Source organism: Salvelinus alpinus, chromosome 9 (genome assembly GCF_045679555.1).
Source record: "Salvelinus alpinus chromosome 9, SLU_Salpinus.1, whole genome shotgun sequence".
Classification (NCBI taxonomy): domain Eukaryota; kingdom Metazoa; phylum Chordata; class Actinopteri; order Salmoniformes; family Salmonidae; genus Salvelinus; species Salvelinus alpinus.
In genome coordinates, this window is record NC_092094.1 from 45,944,503 (window position 1) to 45,959,255 (window position 14,753).

General features: G+C 45.8%; 1 protein-coding gene across 2 annotated transcripts in view; it reads left to right on the forward strand.

Moving 5' to 3' along the window:
- Positions 1–433: 433 nt before the first annotated feature.
- LOC139530204 (RNA-binding Raly-like protein) overlaps positions 434–14,753 on the forward strand; it is a 53,660-nt gene continuing 39,340 nt past the window's right edge. For both annotated transcript variants that reach the window (XM_071326401.1, XM_071326400.1), the window contains exons 1-2: positions 434–555; positions 5,270–5,345. In XM_071326401.1, the coding sequence (XP_071182502.1) occupies positions 5,278–5,345 (68 nt within the window). In that variant the 5' untranslated portion in view covers positions 434–555; positions 5,270–5,277. The remainder of the gene's footprint in view (positions 556–5,269; positions 5,346–14,753) is intronic.

A 14,753-nucleotide genomic window follows, 5' to 3' on the forward strand; every position in this document is an offset into this window, starting at 1 on the left:
CTATGACATACAGTAGGAGCATCCACACAGCTGTAGCATTCACTCCAGTCCACACAGCACCCCCATGCCTGTTACAGAGTGGGTCAGCCCACCAACCCGAGCTCACCGCTGTGGAGTGACATGGTACATCCCGCTGGTACAGTTCTTAGAGCGCGGTCATTGATTCCAGAGTGAGCAGTCTCCTCTCCTTTCCGCTCTGTTAGGGTTGCAGAGAGACACTGGGAAGGAGAGATTAGAATAGGAGAGTCTCCGCTGATTCTGTTTGTTTGAAGGCACCCCCCCCCCCCCTCTCTCTCTCTCTCTCTCCCCCTCTCTCTCTCTCTCTCTCTTTCTTTGTTGTCTCTCTCTCTCTCTCTCTCTCTCTCTCTCTCTCTCTCTCTCTCTCTCTCTCTCTCTCTCTCTCTCTCTCTCTCTCTCTCTCTCTCTCTCTCTCTCTCTCTCTCTCTCTCTCTCTCTCTCTCTCTCTCTCTCTCTCTCTCTCTCTCTCTCTCTCTCTCTCTCTCTGTCTCCCTCAGTCTGGTACCCTGTTCAAGAGTGAATACCACAGCCTAAGACGTGAGTATAGGGCAGCCTGCCTTTTTTGTCTCTCTCTCTGTAAATGTTTTATACAGGAACCCTCTCTCACTCACTCACTCACCTTCCTTCCTTCCTTCCTTCCTTCCTTCCTTCCTTCCTTCCTTCCTTCCTTCCTTCCTTCCTTCCTTCCTTCCTTCCTTCCTTCCTTCCTTCCTTCCTTCCTTCCTTCCTTCCTTCCTTCCTTCCTTCCTTCCTTCCTTCCTTCCTTCCTTCCTTCCTTCCTTCCATCTCTCTCTCTCTCTCTCTCTCTCTCTCTCTCTCTCTCTCTCTCTCTCTCTCTCTCTCTCTCTCTCTCTCTCTCTGTGTGTGCGCGCGCTTGTGTGTGTTGTAGTAAGAAAGCACATTGATGATGCGTAAGCGCATATCGCATGTGAATACTGTATGTTTATTGTGCCTGAACTTAAGGTGAGAAGTATTATCCTTTTGATGAGCACGACTGGAACATATTCCGTGCGCAGATACCTGACAAAATTTGTTCAAGGATGCTCGATTATCTGTGCAATAGAAGGGATGCCTCGTAGTACACAGGCAGTAGCAACAGAGCATGTGAGGATGTTGATGATATGGGTTGATGTGATCTAGAGGTAGTTTGTGTGTGTGTGGTGAGCTGAGGTGATTGAAGAGGCTATGTAGATCAGTATCTGCCAGGAAGGCAGGAATCAATCAGATTTTGCAGCTTGGGCCAGAGCAACTAAAGCCTATGTCACTCACACAGTGGGAAAGACAGAAAGTGGTGTGTGTGTGTGTGTGTGTGTGTGTGTGTGTGTGTGTGTGTGTGTGTGTGTGTGTGTGTGTGTGTGTGTGTGTGTGCGTGCGTGCGTGCGTGCGTGCGTGCGTGCGTGCGTGCGTGCGTGCGTGCGTGCGTGCGTGCGTGCGTGCGTGCGTGCGTGCGTGTGTGCGTGTCATAGACCGTATGGTTGGTGTGTGACCCTTGTGTAGTGGATGTGAAACCGCAGCATGTTAGATGTTGTGCAGAAGGTTGCTAGTTGGATCCCATCTCCCTGCTTGGGGCAGAAGATAATGCACTCTGTTACACTTGCAACATACAATTGATTTCCAATGGTTCCACGGATTTCCACATTATCACATGATGCAGTCCACTATTATAGTTTAATTACATTATAATAAACAAACAGGCTACTATTTATCCGTTTGCCTCGCCAGGGTCATACACCTGATGTTATTTCCTTCCAACTGCTGTAAATGAATGTCCCCATACAAACCACAGTGCATAAAATATATTCTCTCACCACACTCACTCTTTCTCTTTCCCTTTCTCTTTCCCTTTCTCTTTCACTGCGCTGTACGTGTTTCTCTAACAATACAAAGTCATACAAAAATGAATAGCCCTGATCATTCAAGTCATTGACGTAAAATGGCCCATAAGCAAGCTGTGAGTGTTTCTGTGACCTGACAGCGATATGGATCTCCACTGTTGGCCGATTAAAAGCTGCCAGCCAGGCAGCTAACAGACGGCAGGCGACGGTGCTCATAAACCCAGCACTGAAAGGGTAATGCACTACAAACAGCAGTGTGCCTTTCTTTCATAAACAATGCTGCCATGGGGTGTCACTTCTGTCAGGGTGGGCTGTTGCTGCTGCCGGAGTCTGATGTACGACGGCTGTTCAACATTGTGTCGCGTGCTGCTGGCTGGCTGGCGCTTTGACAGAAACATACAGTATTGCCACCGATGCGACTTCGTTGGTGTCAAACATGAAGATGATGATAATGACAATGGATTGTGTTTGTGCAGTGCTTTTCTCTGGTTCTCAAAGTGTGTAGGCCTATATTGTGTAGTGTAACTCACCTGTTATTCAGAGATGAGATCACCAAGTCACCAAGTCACGCTTACTTGTTTAAGACTAAGTTTTAAGTCATAAGGTCCAAGTGTCAAGTTGAGTCCTAAGTAGAAAGGGTTGAGAGGAGTCAAATCCAAGTTCTGTATTGTCAAACTATCAAATTATAGCTATAAACTGCAATGTGTGTTTGATTGAATTGCACCCTTTGTGTGAACTAAGACAAGTGATGCTGGATGGACAGGTACAGTAACAGGGAGGAGGTAGAGAGAGGGCCTGTCAGTCAGGCCCCTGGGTGAAGTTGAGGGAGTATGCAGCACTATAGTGTTGACAGACCTTTTAAATAGATGCAACATAGGCGTGTATGACAGTTAACCTTCTAAGATAAACATAGCATCATTGAAATAAGCGGACATCTGCCATGGCATCTATCAGGGCAGTTAGTAAGACCAGCAGTAGAGAGGAGCAGCTCAGCCTGCAACACCATAGTACCCTCCAAGCTCATCATCAAGCTCGGGGCCCTGGGTTTGAACCCCGCCTTGTGCAACTGGGTCCTGGACTTCCTGACGGGCCGCCCCCAGGTGGTGAACGTAGGAAACAACATCTCCACTTCACTCATCCTCAACACAGGGTACTCAGCCCCCTGCTGTACTCCCTGTTCACCCATTACTGCGTGGCCACACACACCTCCAAATCAATCATCAAGTTTGCAGACGACACAACAGTAGTAGCCCTGATTACCAACAATGACGAGACAGCCTACAGGGAGGAGGTGAGAGACCTGGCGGAGTGGTGCCAGGAAAATAACCTCTCACTCAACGTCAACAAAACAAAGGAGCTGATCGTGGACTTCAGGAAACAGCAGAAGGAGCACCCTCCTATCCACATTGACAGGACCGCAGTGGAGAAGGTGGAAAGCTTCAAGCTCCTCGGCGTACACATCACTGACGATCTGAAATGGTCCACCCACACAAACCATCTGGTGAAGAAGGCGCAACAGCGCCTCTTCAACCTCAGGAAGCTGAAGAAATACGGCTTGGCCCCTAAGACCCTCAGAAACTTTTACAGATGCACAATTGAGAGCATCCTGTCAGGCTGTATCACCGTCTGGTCCAGCAACTGCACCGCCCGCAACCACAGGGCTCTCCAGAGGGTGGTGCGGTCTGCCCAACGCAACACCGGGGACACACTGCCTGCCCTCCAGGACACCTACGGCACCCGATGTCACAGGAAGGCCAAAAAGATCATCAAGGACATCAGCCACCCGAGCCATGGCCTGTTCACCCTGCTATCATCCAGAAGGCGAAGTCAGTACAGATGCATCAAAGCTGGGACCGAGAGACTGAAAAAAAGCTTCTATCTCAAGGCCATCAGACTGTTAAATAGCCATCACTAGCCGGCTACCACCCAGTTACTCAACCCTGCACCTTAGAGGCTGCTGTCTTATATACATAGACATGAAATCACTAGTCACTTAAAAATTTCTTTTTAACTAGGCAAGTCAGTTAAGAACAAATTCTTGTTTTCAATGACAGCCTAGGAACAGTAGGTTAACTGCCTTGTTTAGGGGCAGAATGACAGATTTTTACCTTGTCAGCTCGGGGATTTGATCTTGCAACCTTTCGGTTATTAGTCCAACGCTCTAACCACACCTGCCGCCCCACTTTAATAACGGAATACTAGTCACTTGAATAATGTTTACATACTGCTTTTACTCATTTCACATGTATATACTGTATTATATTCTACTGTACTTTAGTCAATGCCACTCCGACATTGCTCGTCCTAATATTTCTATATTTCTTAATTCCATTATTTTACTTTCAGATTTGTGTATATTGTTGTGAATTGTTAGATATTGCTACACTGTTGGATCTAGGAACACAAGCATTTCGCTTCACCCGCAATAACATCTGCTAAATATGTGTATGTGACCAATAACATCTGCTAGATATGTGTATGTGTCCAATAACATCTGCTAAATATGTGTATGTGACCAATAACATCTGCTAGATATGTGTATGTGACCCCGCCAATTTTTTTTATTTGATTTAGAGGAAAAGAAAAGGGTGGAAGAGAGCACTCTCTTGAGAGAAGAAACAAATGAAAGTAAGCCCTCTCTCTTGCTCTCTCGTTGGAGCTTGGACGGCTACTTTGACAACATCTGAGTGGACATGTGCCGTAGAGCTTTTTTCATTTAAGATGTGAGAAATGTGGAACCTTTTCCAACACACAGCATGGCTCAAATGAGATCAGGAGGAGAGAGTAAAAAGGATGAATGGGTCACCCCACTGTGAGCACCGGGAATGAGGGATTTGAGAGAGAGAGAGAGAGAGAGAGAGAGAGAGAGAGAGAGAGAGAGAGAGAGAGAGAGAGAGAGAGAGAGAGAGAGAGAGAGAGAGAGAGAGAGAGAGAGAGAGAGAGAGAGAGAGAGAGAGAGAGAGAGAGAGAGAGAGAGAGAGAGAGAGAGAGAGAGAGAATGGGTCAGTTCTGGTCAGGGAACTCTGCATTGACAGACAGGTACATGTTGGAAGGAGTGAAGCAACATGACTGTGGGAGGCAATTAATTTGACTCTGGCAGATAGAGGGCAATTAGGCTCAGAGTCCTCTCGTTAATATTTCCTTCTGGGAGAGTGTATGTGTGTGAGTGTGTGTGTCTGTGTGTATGTGCGTGTGTGTGTGAGTACACCAGTATTTGTGTGTCTGTGTGCGTGCATGTGAGTGCCCGGGATTGTAAAAGGTCAGACACTCTCTGGCAGGATATTCTGCTCACCTGTCCAACTCCATTCCAATTTCCCCAGGGGGTTGCTTTACAAGGACACACCTGTCCTTACACCTGACATTACTGAACCTCTAAATGGATATGACTTTATAGCCGTCGTTGTATTGTGTTTCAGATAGGACCATGACTGGGGAACTGAGGCCAAGTCGCCCAAAGGCAGGAACCAAGAGAGCCAGCAGTGAGGCCTTCGGGTGAGTCCAGATTCAGCCTCATTAAGGTCATGAACCTCACAACTACAGATATAGGATGTTAATTTGAGTCACTTTTCTACAGAAAGAAAGCAATCATGCAGCAACAGTAAATGTGAATTGTATTACAATTAATGGACATTTGCAGGATAACTTCAGGAGATGTAAAACTGGTAGTGCATTTGTGGTTTAAAAAGGCTTCTGAAGTCTGTAATTCTTTACATTTCAGACTTTACTTTCCCTTACGAAATATGTACCAACCCCTACAAAAATGTCCATTAATTATAATCCACACAATAATTCACATTTTCTGTTGATGCAGGATTATTTTCCTTCTGCAGCAAACTGGCTCAAATTAAGATCCTACATCTGTAGCAGTTTGTTGTTAAAACAGTATAGTTACCACGGTGTTGTTGCTGTTGTAGTATTCACTGTTACTTCACTACATGTTTGGCCTTGCTGAATGTGGCTCCATAGTCTGTCTGGAAGCTCCGGGACTGGGAGCAGCTGCTGCAGAGGAATGCCTTTGTCAGACTGATACGGTACAAGGTATCCCAGCCCAGCCCATAGTTTATCCCAAGCCTTAAGCCTGGTTTATACTAGGTCTAATGACATGTTTTAAAGTGACAATCCCAAAGTTTGTATATAAACACAGCTAGCCAACACCCCCCAGATCCTGCAGCCATGCTTCCCTAGACCGATTACAGAGGATTAGCAGACATCAGAGCTTCAGCACTGGTCTGATGGTCTGATTAATGGACAGACAGCATGGATGTCAGCCCACCAGCCCAATACCCAGTCAGTCTGTGCCCATAGTCACATCCCAGTCCCATTTCTTTGTGGGGTTAACTCTCATTGGGTCACTGGGGTGGCCTCTATCACTCTATCCCTGAGACCTGCTGCTACTGTTGATGCTGCTGTGGATGCTTGAAAAAACCAAACACACATCAAATGTATTATCACTGCATGCAGACAGACAGGATTAGGATGTTTTTGAAAATGTGATTAAACTTTGAAACTGTTATGGTGTGTGACCTGTGCAGACCTAGTTCCATCCCCATGATAGAAGCCTCTACTATTACGAGGAAAATCTAATCCGTCACATCCTTTCGGGATGTTTTGTCGGCCTTAAGAGGCCAATTTAAAACAGCCATGCTACAGTATAACTGTATTTTTTGGTGCAATGTCTCCACATTTACATTATTGGTTCTTCTAATGGGCCACTTAGTTTTCATTAGAGAGGAGAGACAACAGGCAGAGAAGACTAGGTTGAGAGAGGCATCGACGCCCATCCAGCTGCTGGGCGATGCAGTACACTACTCCCACAGACACTCACAGCTTCTATGCAGTCCCTCAATACATATTGATTGCAAATAAGATTGTGATGGGAGACAGTTCTCATGCTCATGTCAGTGACCTGAATATTCCCCATAGCCTGTTATTGTATATGGAGTTAGTGGACATCAAATCTTATTTGTCTCATGCACCTAATAGAACAGATTTAGACCTTACCATGAAATGCTTACAAGCCCTTAACCAACAATGCAGAATTTAAAAAAAAAGTTAGTTTTACAGTCTCCCGAGTGGCGCAGCGGTCTAGCATCACAGTGCTAGAGGCATCACTACAGACCCGGGGTTGATCCCGGGCTGTGTTGCAGCCTGTCGTGACCGGGAGACCCATGAGGAGGCTCACAATTGGCCTAGCGTTGTCTGGTTTACACGGACCCAAACCGGCTGCGCGCGTGCGCCATCGTGCGTAAATGTATTTTGTCCCCCCACACCAAACGTGATCACGACACGCAGGTTAAAATACCAAAACAAACTCTGAACCAATTACATTATTTTGGGGACCGGTCGAAAAGCATTAAACATTTATGTAAATTTAGCTAGCTAGCTTGCATTTGCTAGCTAATTTGTCCTATTTAGCTAACTTGCTGTTGCTAGCTAATTTGTCCTGGGATATAAATATTGAGTTGTTATTTTACCTGAAATGCACAGGAGTCCTCTACTCCGACAATTAATCCACACATAAAACGGTCAACCGAATCGTTTCTAGTCATCTCTCTTCCTTCCAGGCTTTTTCTTCTCTGGACTTTATATTGCGATTGGCAACTTTCATAAATTAGGTGCATTACCGCCACCGACCTTGCTCGTCTTTCAGTCACCCACGTGGGTAAAACCAATGAGGAGATGGCACGTGGGTACCTGCTTCTATAAACCAATGAGGAGATGGGAGAGGTGGGACAGCGCGATCTGCATCACAAATAGAACTGACTTCTATTTTGGCCCTTGGCAATGCAGACGATCGTTGACGCGCGCGAGCAATGTGGGTGCAATAATTGAATAATATGGATTTCTGAATTTATTTTGCAACGCTTGCGCACGCGACGTGAACGGAGTAGTCAGGGTATTAGGGGAGGGTTTGACCGGCCGGGATGTCCTTGTCCCATCCCTACATCCTGAGTCCGAATGGGAGTTGCAGCAATGGGACAAGACTGTAACTACTACCACTTAGGGAGAAAAATGTGTACATTTTTTCAATAAAAATAAGGAAAAAAGTAGGTAGGGGTGAAATGACTATGCATAGATAATAGACAGCAAGTAACAGCAGCGTAAAAAAAGGGTGTCACTGCAAATAGTCCTTTGGGGTAGAAGCTGTTAAGGAGCCTTTTGGACCTAGACTTGGCACTGCGGTACTGCTTGCCATGTGGTAGCAGAGAGAACAGTCTATGTGTTGGCCCAGTGATGTACTGGGCCATACGCACTACCCTCTGTAGTGCCTTGCAGTCGGATGTCGAGCAATTGCCATACCAAGCAGTGATGCAACCAGTCAGGATGTTCTCCATCATGCAGCTGTAGAACTTTTTGAGGATCTGAGGACTAATACCAAATCTTTTCAGTCTCCTGAGGGGAAATAGGCATTGTTTTGGCCTCTTCATGACTGTCTTGGTGTGTTTGGACCATATAGTTTGTTAATGATGTGGACACCAAGGAACTTGAAGCTCTCAACCCACTCCACTTTAGCCCCATCGATGTGAAAGGGGGTGTGCTCTGCATTTATTTTGCTGTAGTCCACTATCAGCTCTTTTGTCTTGATCACATTGAGGGAGAGATTGTTGTCCTGGCACCACACTGCCATGTCTCTGACCTCCTCCATATAGGCTGTCTCTTTGTTGTCGGTGATCAAGCCTACCACCGTTGTGTTGTCGGCAAACTTAATGATGGTGGTGGAGTCGTGCGTGGCCATGCTGTTGTGGGTGGACAGGGGGTACAGAAGGGGACTAAGCACACACCCCTGAGGGGCCCAAGTGTTGAGGATCAGCGTGGCAGATGTGTTGTTGCCTACCCTTACCACCTGGGGGCAGTCCAGGATCCAGTTGCAGAGGGAGGTGTTTAGTCCTAGGGTCCTTAGTTTAGTGATGAGCTTTGAGGGAACTATGGTGTTGAGCTGAGTCGTAGTCAACGAACTGAGCTGTAGCTGTAGTCAACGAACAGCATTCTCACGTAGGTGTTCCTTTTGTCCAGTTGGGAAAGGGCAGTGTGGAGTGCAATCGAGATTGCATCATCTGTGGATCTGTTGGGGTGGTATGCAAGTTGTTGTGGGTCTAGGTTTTCTGGGATGATGGTGTTGATGTGAGCCATGACAAGCCTTTCAAAGCATTTCATGGCTACCGACGTGAGTGCTACTAGGCGGGAGTCATTTAGGCAGGTTACCTTGGCGTTCTTGGGCACAGGGACTATGGTGTTCTGCTTGAAATATGTAAGTATTACAGACTCTGTCAGGGAGAGGTTGAAAATGTACGCGACTACGCGTCCTGGTAAACAGTCTGAATATTGACCTGTTTAAAGGTCTTACTAACATCAGCTATGGAGAGCATGATCACACAGTTGTCTGGAACAGCTGGTGCTCTCATGCATGGTTCAGTGTTGCTTGCCTCGAAGTGAGCATAGAAGGCATTTAACTTGTCTGGTAGGCTCGCATCACTGGACAGTCCTGTAGATTAGCATCCGCTTTGTACATGTCTCTGTGAGTGGAGTAAAGGTGATCTATCTTTTTCCTCTGGTTGCACATGTGACAGGCTGGTAAAAATGAGGTGAAACGGATAAAAATGTTCCTGCATTAAACATCATGTTTTAGGTAGAATCAAATAAAAGATTCAAGTGAAGTCAAATTTTTAAGTGCATCATCACAGTCTCAATACACTTTACAGAGATCATTTTTAAATGACCTGTTCCATCCATCTCTCCATTCCTCACTCCCTGTTTGTCTGCACTTTTGCTCCCCCCTCCTCCTCTCCTCCTCTCCCTTCCTCCTCCTCGTCCCATCCTCCCTCCTTCTCTCTTCTCCTCCTCCCCATTCCCTCCAACTTTCCTGCTCCTCTCCTCTCCTCTCCCCTCCTCCTACATACCTGCACCTCTACTGCAGGCTGCCACGCTCCATAAAGAGCACTTACCTCCGTGGGAACCTGACCAGCCTGCAGATAAACTAACAAACAAGCACATACACACACACACACAAACACACACACGGCGAGTGCTTAAATAAACTCACTCTTTCCAGCGGCATTTACGTTTTAGTGAAGTAGAACAAATACATTTTTCTATTTTAATTGCATTTACTTGATAATTATTATAATTGTTTTACCTTCTCAGGTTGTTATAATAGGGGCCTGTCATAAGTGTGTTTTGCCCTGCAACAGTCTGGTCTCGCGCCTCATCTCTTCTGTTCCTCAGATCAACTCATCAGAGAGTAAAACTGCAACATCTGACTTCAAAGTCTTTTTCTGTCTAGACAGACAGCAATTTCTGATAGGGGCCTGTCATAAGTGTGTTTTGCCCTGCAACAATCTGGTCTCACACCTCATCTCTTCTGTTCCTCAGATAAACTCATCAGAAAGTAAACAGTCTGGTCTTGCGCCTCATCTCTTCTGTTCCTCAGATAAACTCATCAGAGAGTAAAACTGCAACATCTGACTTCAAAGTCTTTTTCTGTCTAGACAGACAGCAATTTCTGATACTCCGTGATATATTCTGATCAACTGGCTTGTTCTTGTGTCAGGTAACTAAATAACACATTAATCAGATAACATACTGTACCTGTCCGTTACAACAGATCAAATATTTTTGACCAAATTCGTAGTTACTGCGTTTTGACTTTGTAGAGCAGAGTTGTTGTATGGATTTTCAGTCTGCATTTTAAATTGCCTCTCACTGGACTCTCTTTCATATTTTACATAGAGGCTTTTAAAAAAGACATTTTGCATCCATATGCACTAGTTTGACACTTCAATTCAGAAGCAAAGATGAGAGGACTTGGTCTCCCAGGTGGCTCACTGTACTGTGAGGATGTTTTTTTTTGCTGTGTGTGTGTGTGTGTGTGTGTTAGGTGTGTGTGTATGCGTGTGTGTGTTTGTGCTTGTTTGTGTGTGCGTCAGTGTAAGATTGGGCATAGCCCAGGGCTTTTTGGCTCAGTCATATCTGTCCAGATTATGCACAATATAATGCTAGTTGTGATACATACATACTCTATTTTACAATGACTTTGTCATGCTCATTTTCTACCGCTTTACATCCAACAACCCGACTTGGGGTACTGATATTCGGGGGCCCTCCCCCGCCCCAAAAATATTTCAGCTCATGTGTTATAATTTTTACCCCTTTTTCATGATATCCAATTGGTAGTTACAGTCTTGTCCCATCATTGCAACTCCCGTATTGACTCGGGAGAGGCGAAGGTCAAGAGTCCTCCTGAACACAACCCTGCTTCTTGACACACTGCTCACCTAACCCAGCTGCACAAATGTGTAGGAGGAAACACCGTACAGCTGGCAACCAAAGGAGCCACTAAAGCGCAATGGGACATGGACATGTCGGCCGGCCAAACCCTCCCCTGAACCGAACAATGCTGGGCCAATTGTGTGCCGCCTCATGGGTCTCCCAGTCGCAGCCAGCTGCGTCACAGCCTGGGATCGCACCCGGGTCTGTTGTGACACTTCTAGCACTGCGATGCAGTGCCTTAGAACGCTACGCCATTTGGGAGGCCTCAGCCTAAGGCCAAGAGAACATTTAGCCGTTTTAAAGCTAATTTCCTGCTATTCTATACATTTTTGCCATGAGGCTGAGAGACAATTACGCAGTTTTAAAGCAAATTTACAGCAATTCTACACATTTTGCTATCATATGCTACCTGGAGGTCGGGGGCCCCGGGGCACGTGCCCTGTGTGCCTGTTTGGTAATCCGGACCTGAGTCTATGCTACCAAACATTCCACTCAGTCTCTCCTCTAAGTGTATTCCTGGAACCAACCTCCCCAGACATTAGGTAACCAGATCATCAAATGTGAAGTGACAGCCATGAACCATGGCATGTTATCAGTGGAGGAGGTAACACTCAGAGCACAGCAGAACATCCAGAAGGCTGAGTGTGTTATGCTTCCCAGTCTGGCGTTGGTCTCCATGCCTCAGAGAACATCAGTCTCATCCCAGTTAGATCCTCCATAACACCCAACCCACTCTCAGGAGGATCACTAGACTGGAGCACAAGAGTACTAACCCATTCCTCTTTATAGTCTCCCTCCCTGCATTCTAGTGAGTGCATTAAAAACACAATTCCAATTCCCCTCCTTTGCCTTGGCTCTCATTTCCTCCATAATGCTCCTCCATTCACAGTCACGTAGCGCCAGACTTCTTCCCATAATTTCCCCCATAAACACTCAAAAGGCAAGCATCAAGAACCCAGGAAGCTGATACATATTTCATAGGACCTCCTTATGAGGCCGAAAGAATGGAGAGCAATAGGACCAATCCACATACAGAATAGAGTTCTACAGATGTAGGATCTTAATTTGATCACCCTGTTAAAACGTGTAGTGTATTTTCCACTTTGAAAATCCACTTTGAAATTGACTTGATTTGTCCTTACGAAAAACATAGTAATTCACATTTCCTATTGCTGCAGGATTACTTTCCTGCTGTAGAAAACTGACTCAAATTATTATCCTACATGTGTATTGCTGCAAATGTTGAATACTGATCATTATCTCTATAATGACTTGTGAGTACTTTCTCTCTCTTAGGGTTTAGTGGATGGAGAAGAAAAGGCACTGTCAGTTATCCGAGTTGTACACTATACAGCACTCTACCCAATAGTCATGTGTTGTGTTCCCCCCTAGTCTGAGCTAGGGGGGAACAGTGCTGTAAACTCCATAAGAGTGCTGATTTGGTACCAAGGAAGCTATCTGCTGTCTGTGGATTGTGCAGCTTCAGGGTTCGCCACAGAAATTAGGCCAATTTTCTCTCCTCCCCTGCTAAAATAATTCACTCAAGCTGGGTAATGTCTCCTCCTTCAGCTTGGCTTTGGGGTGTCTTGGAAGGTTGAATGATAGTACTGTATTGGATTCAAAACACTTACTTCAGCAATTGCCATGCTCAGTGACGTTGCTATTTTTATTTTATGATATGATAGACATGGCTTCATTTTTGGGGGGAGGGGGGGGGGTGGTCCTGAGTGATGCAGCAGTCAAAAGTACTGAGGCACCACTACTGCCGGCCGTGACCGGGAACCCCATAGGACGGCGCACAATTGGCACAGTGCCGTCGGGGTAGGGGAGGATTTGGCTGGGAGGGCTTTCCTTGGCTCATCGCGCTCTAGCAACTCCTTGTGGCGCCTGCAAGCTAACCAAGGTTAGAAAATGGGTTACAAAAAAATAAGATTGTAGTCATACCACCCTGAACACATTTGGTAGCTAAGCAGGGTCGGGCCTGGTTAGAATTTGGATGGGTGACCACCTGGGAATACCAGGTGCTGTAAGATCTATTTAAAAAAATGTTTTTTTAATGATTGACATGGTTTTTCTTCACAATACTGATTCATCTGTCAGAGATTACACATTTGAATTGTAACCATTGTATGGGATCGACCTAAGCACTGATAATAACCCAAGACCTCACCACCGTGGTTACGAAACTGAAAGACACAAAAAGAAGCAGTAGTCGTTTGTCTGTATAACTTGCTTCCAATGAACAAAGTGTCAAACAATATCTATTATCTCTGCTCATATCCCCATCCATCACAGTTGAATCTCTTTGTGAAGGTTGTGTACTGTCCCATTCTGTCTCTGCCTCATCTGTCTCTGTAGTGCTCTACAAACCCCTGGTCTTACTCTGGAGCTACCTGACTAAAGAGCTGTCCCGATGGGGAGCCCAAACATGTCACCTGCAATGGATCTCTTCCCCTTCATCCTCTGGAGTCACTCACAATTAGTCAGACATAATGCAATCACTCTAAAGGGCTTCTGCTTCCTGCTTCCTGCCACTGTTAAATGAATCTGTCAGAGGAGCCTTGCTAGCCCGGAGACCAAGTGCTTCTTCTTCATCTTCTTCGTATTCTTCATTGTGCTTGTACACACACAACAAAAACACACGCAAGTGTGTGCACGTAGACTTGCAGTAAACATGCCGCACGGACGGACGCGCACGCACGCACGCACGCACGCACGCACGCACGCACGCACGCACGCACGCACGCACGCACGCACGCACGCACACACACACACACACACGCACACACACACACACACACACACACACACACACACACACACACACACACACACACACACACACACACACACACACACACACACACAGTAACCTTCTGTTAATCCATGGCCAGGTCTTTAGCCTGCCCGGCTCAGTCCCAGTGCAGTAGTAAGAGGCAGGCCACGACCTCGTACGTAATTAGTCTGTGGTAGCATTGCAGTGGGATCATTCTATATCAGTCTAGCAATGCCACTTAGACAAAGACTAGACAACAGGTGGGAGTCATGGATTTGTTTTATTATGTGATGATGAAGACATGGATTATCCACAGTAAGAAAATGTGGCATCAGTGTGTCGTAATAGTGGTTGGCAGGTTATCTAGGTAATCACACAGTACTTTCAGGGATCAACTCGTGAAAATGTCAATGCTATTTTCTTTTGGTGGAGGGCATACTTGTATTCTGAATCATACAAAATTCAATTTCCTTAATCTTGTGGGAACAATTTGTCTTGTTGACTGTCATCAAAACATTAATATCCTTTGTATTGAATTTGTCAAGATTCCAATTATTGGGAGAAAAATACTGTATGTCTGGTTCCTTTTCTCTTTGAAAGAACATTGGGTGCAGAATTTGGGTGCATTGATACAGAAAAGACAAACACCTAGGCTGTCACAGTAGACCATCATTCCACATTGCATATTGCACAATTACAGTAATGGGAAAAAAAAGAAATGAGATTGCTCGCTACGCAGCCAGTGAGGACTGTGCTTGCCGCTGGCCTTTCAAAGCTCTAGAGAGCTGCCCTTTCACTTTAAAAGAGTGCAACATCCATTTGATCTGAGTTACAGCCCAGCTCCCCAGTTCTATAAA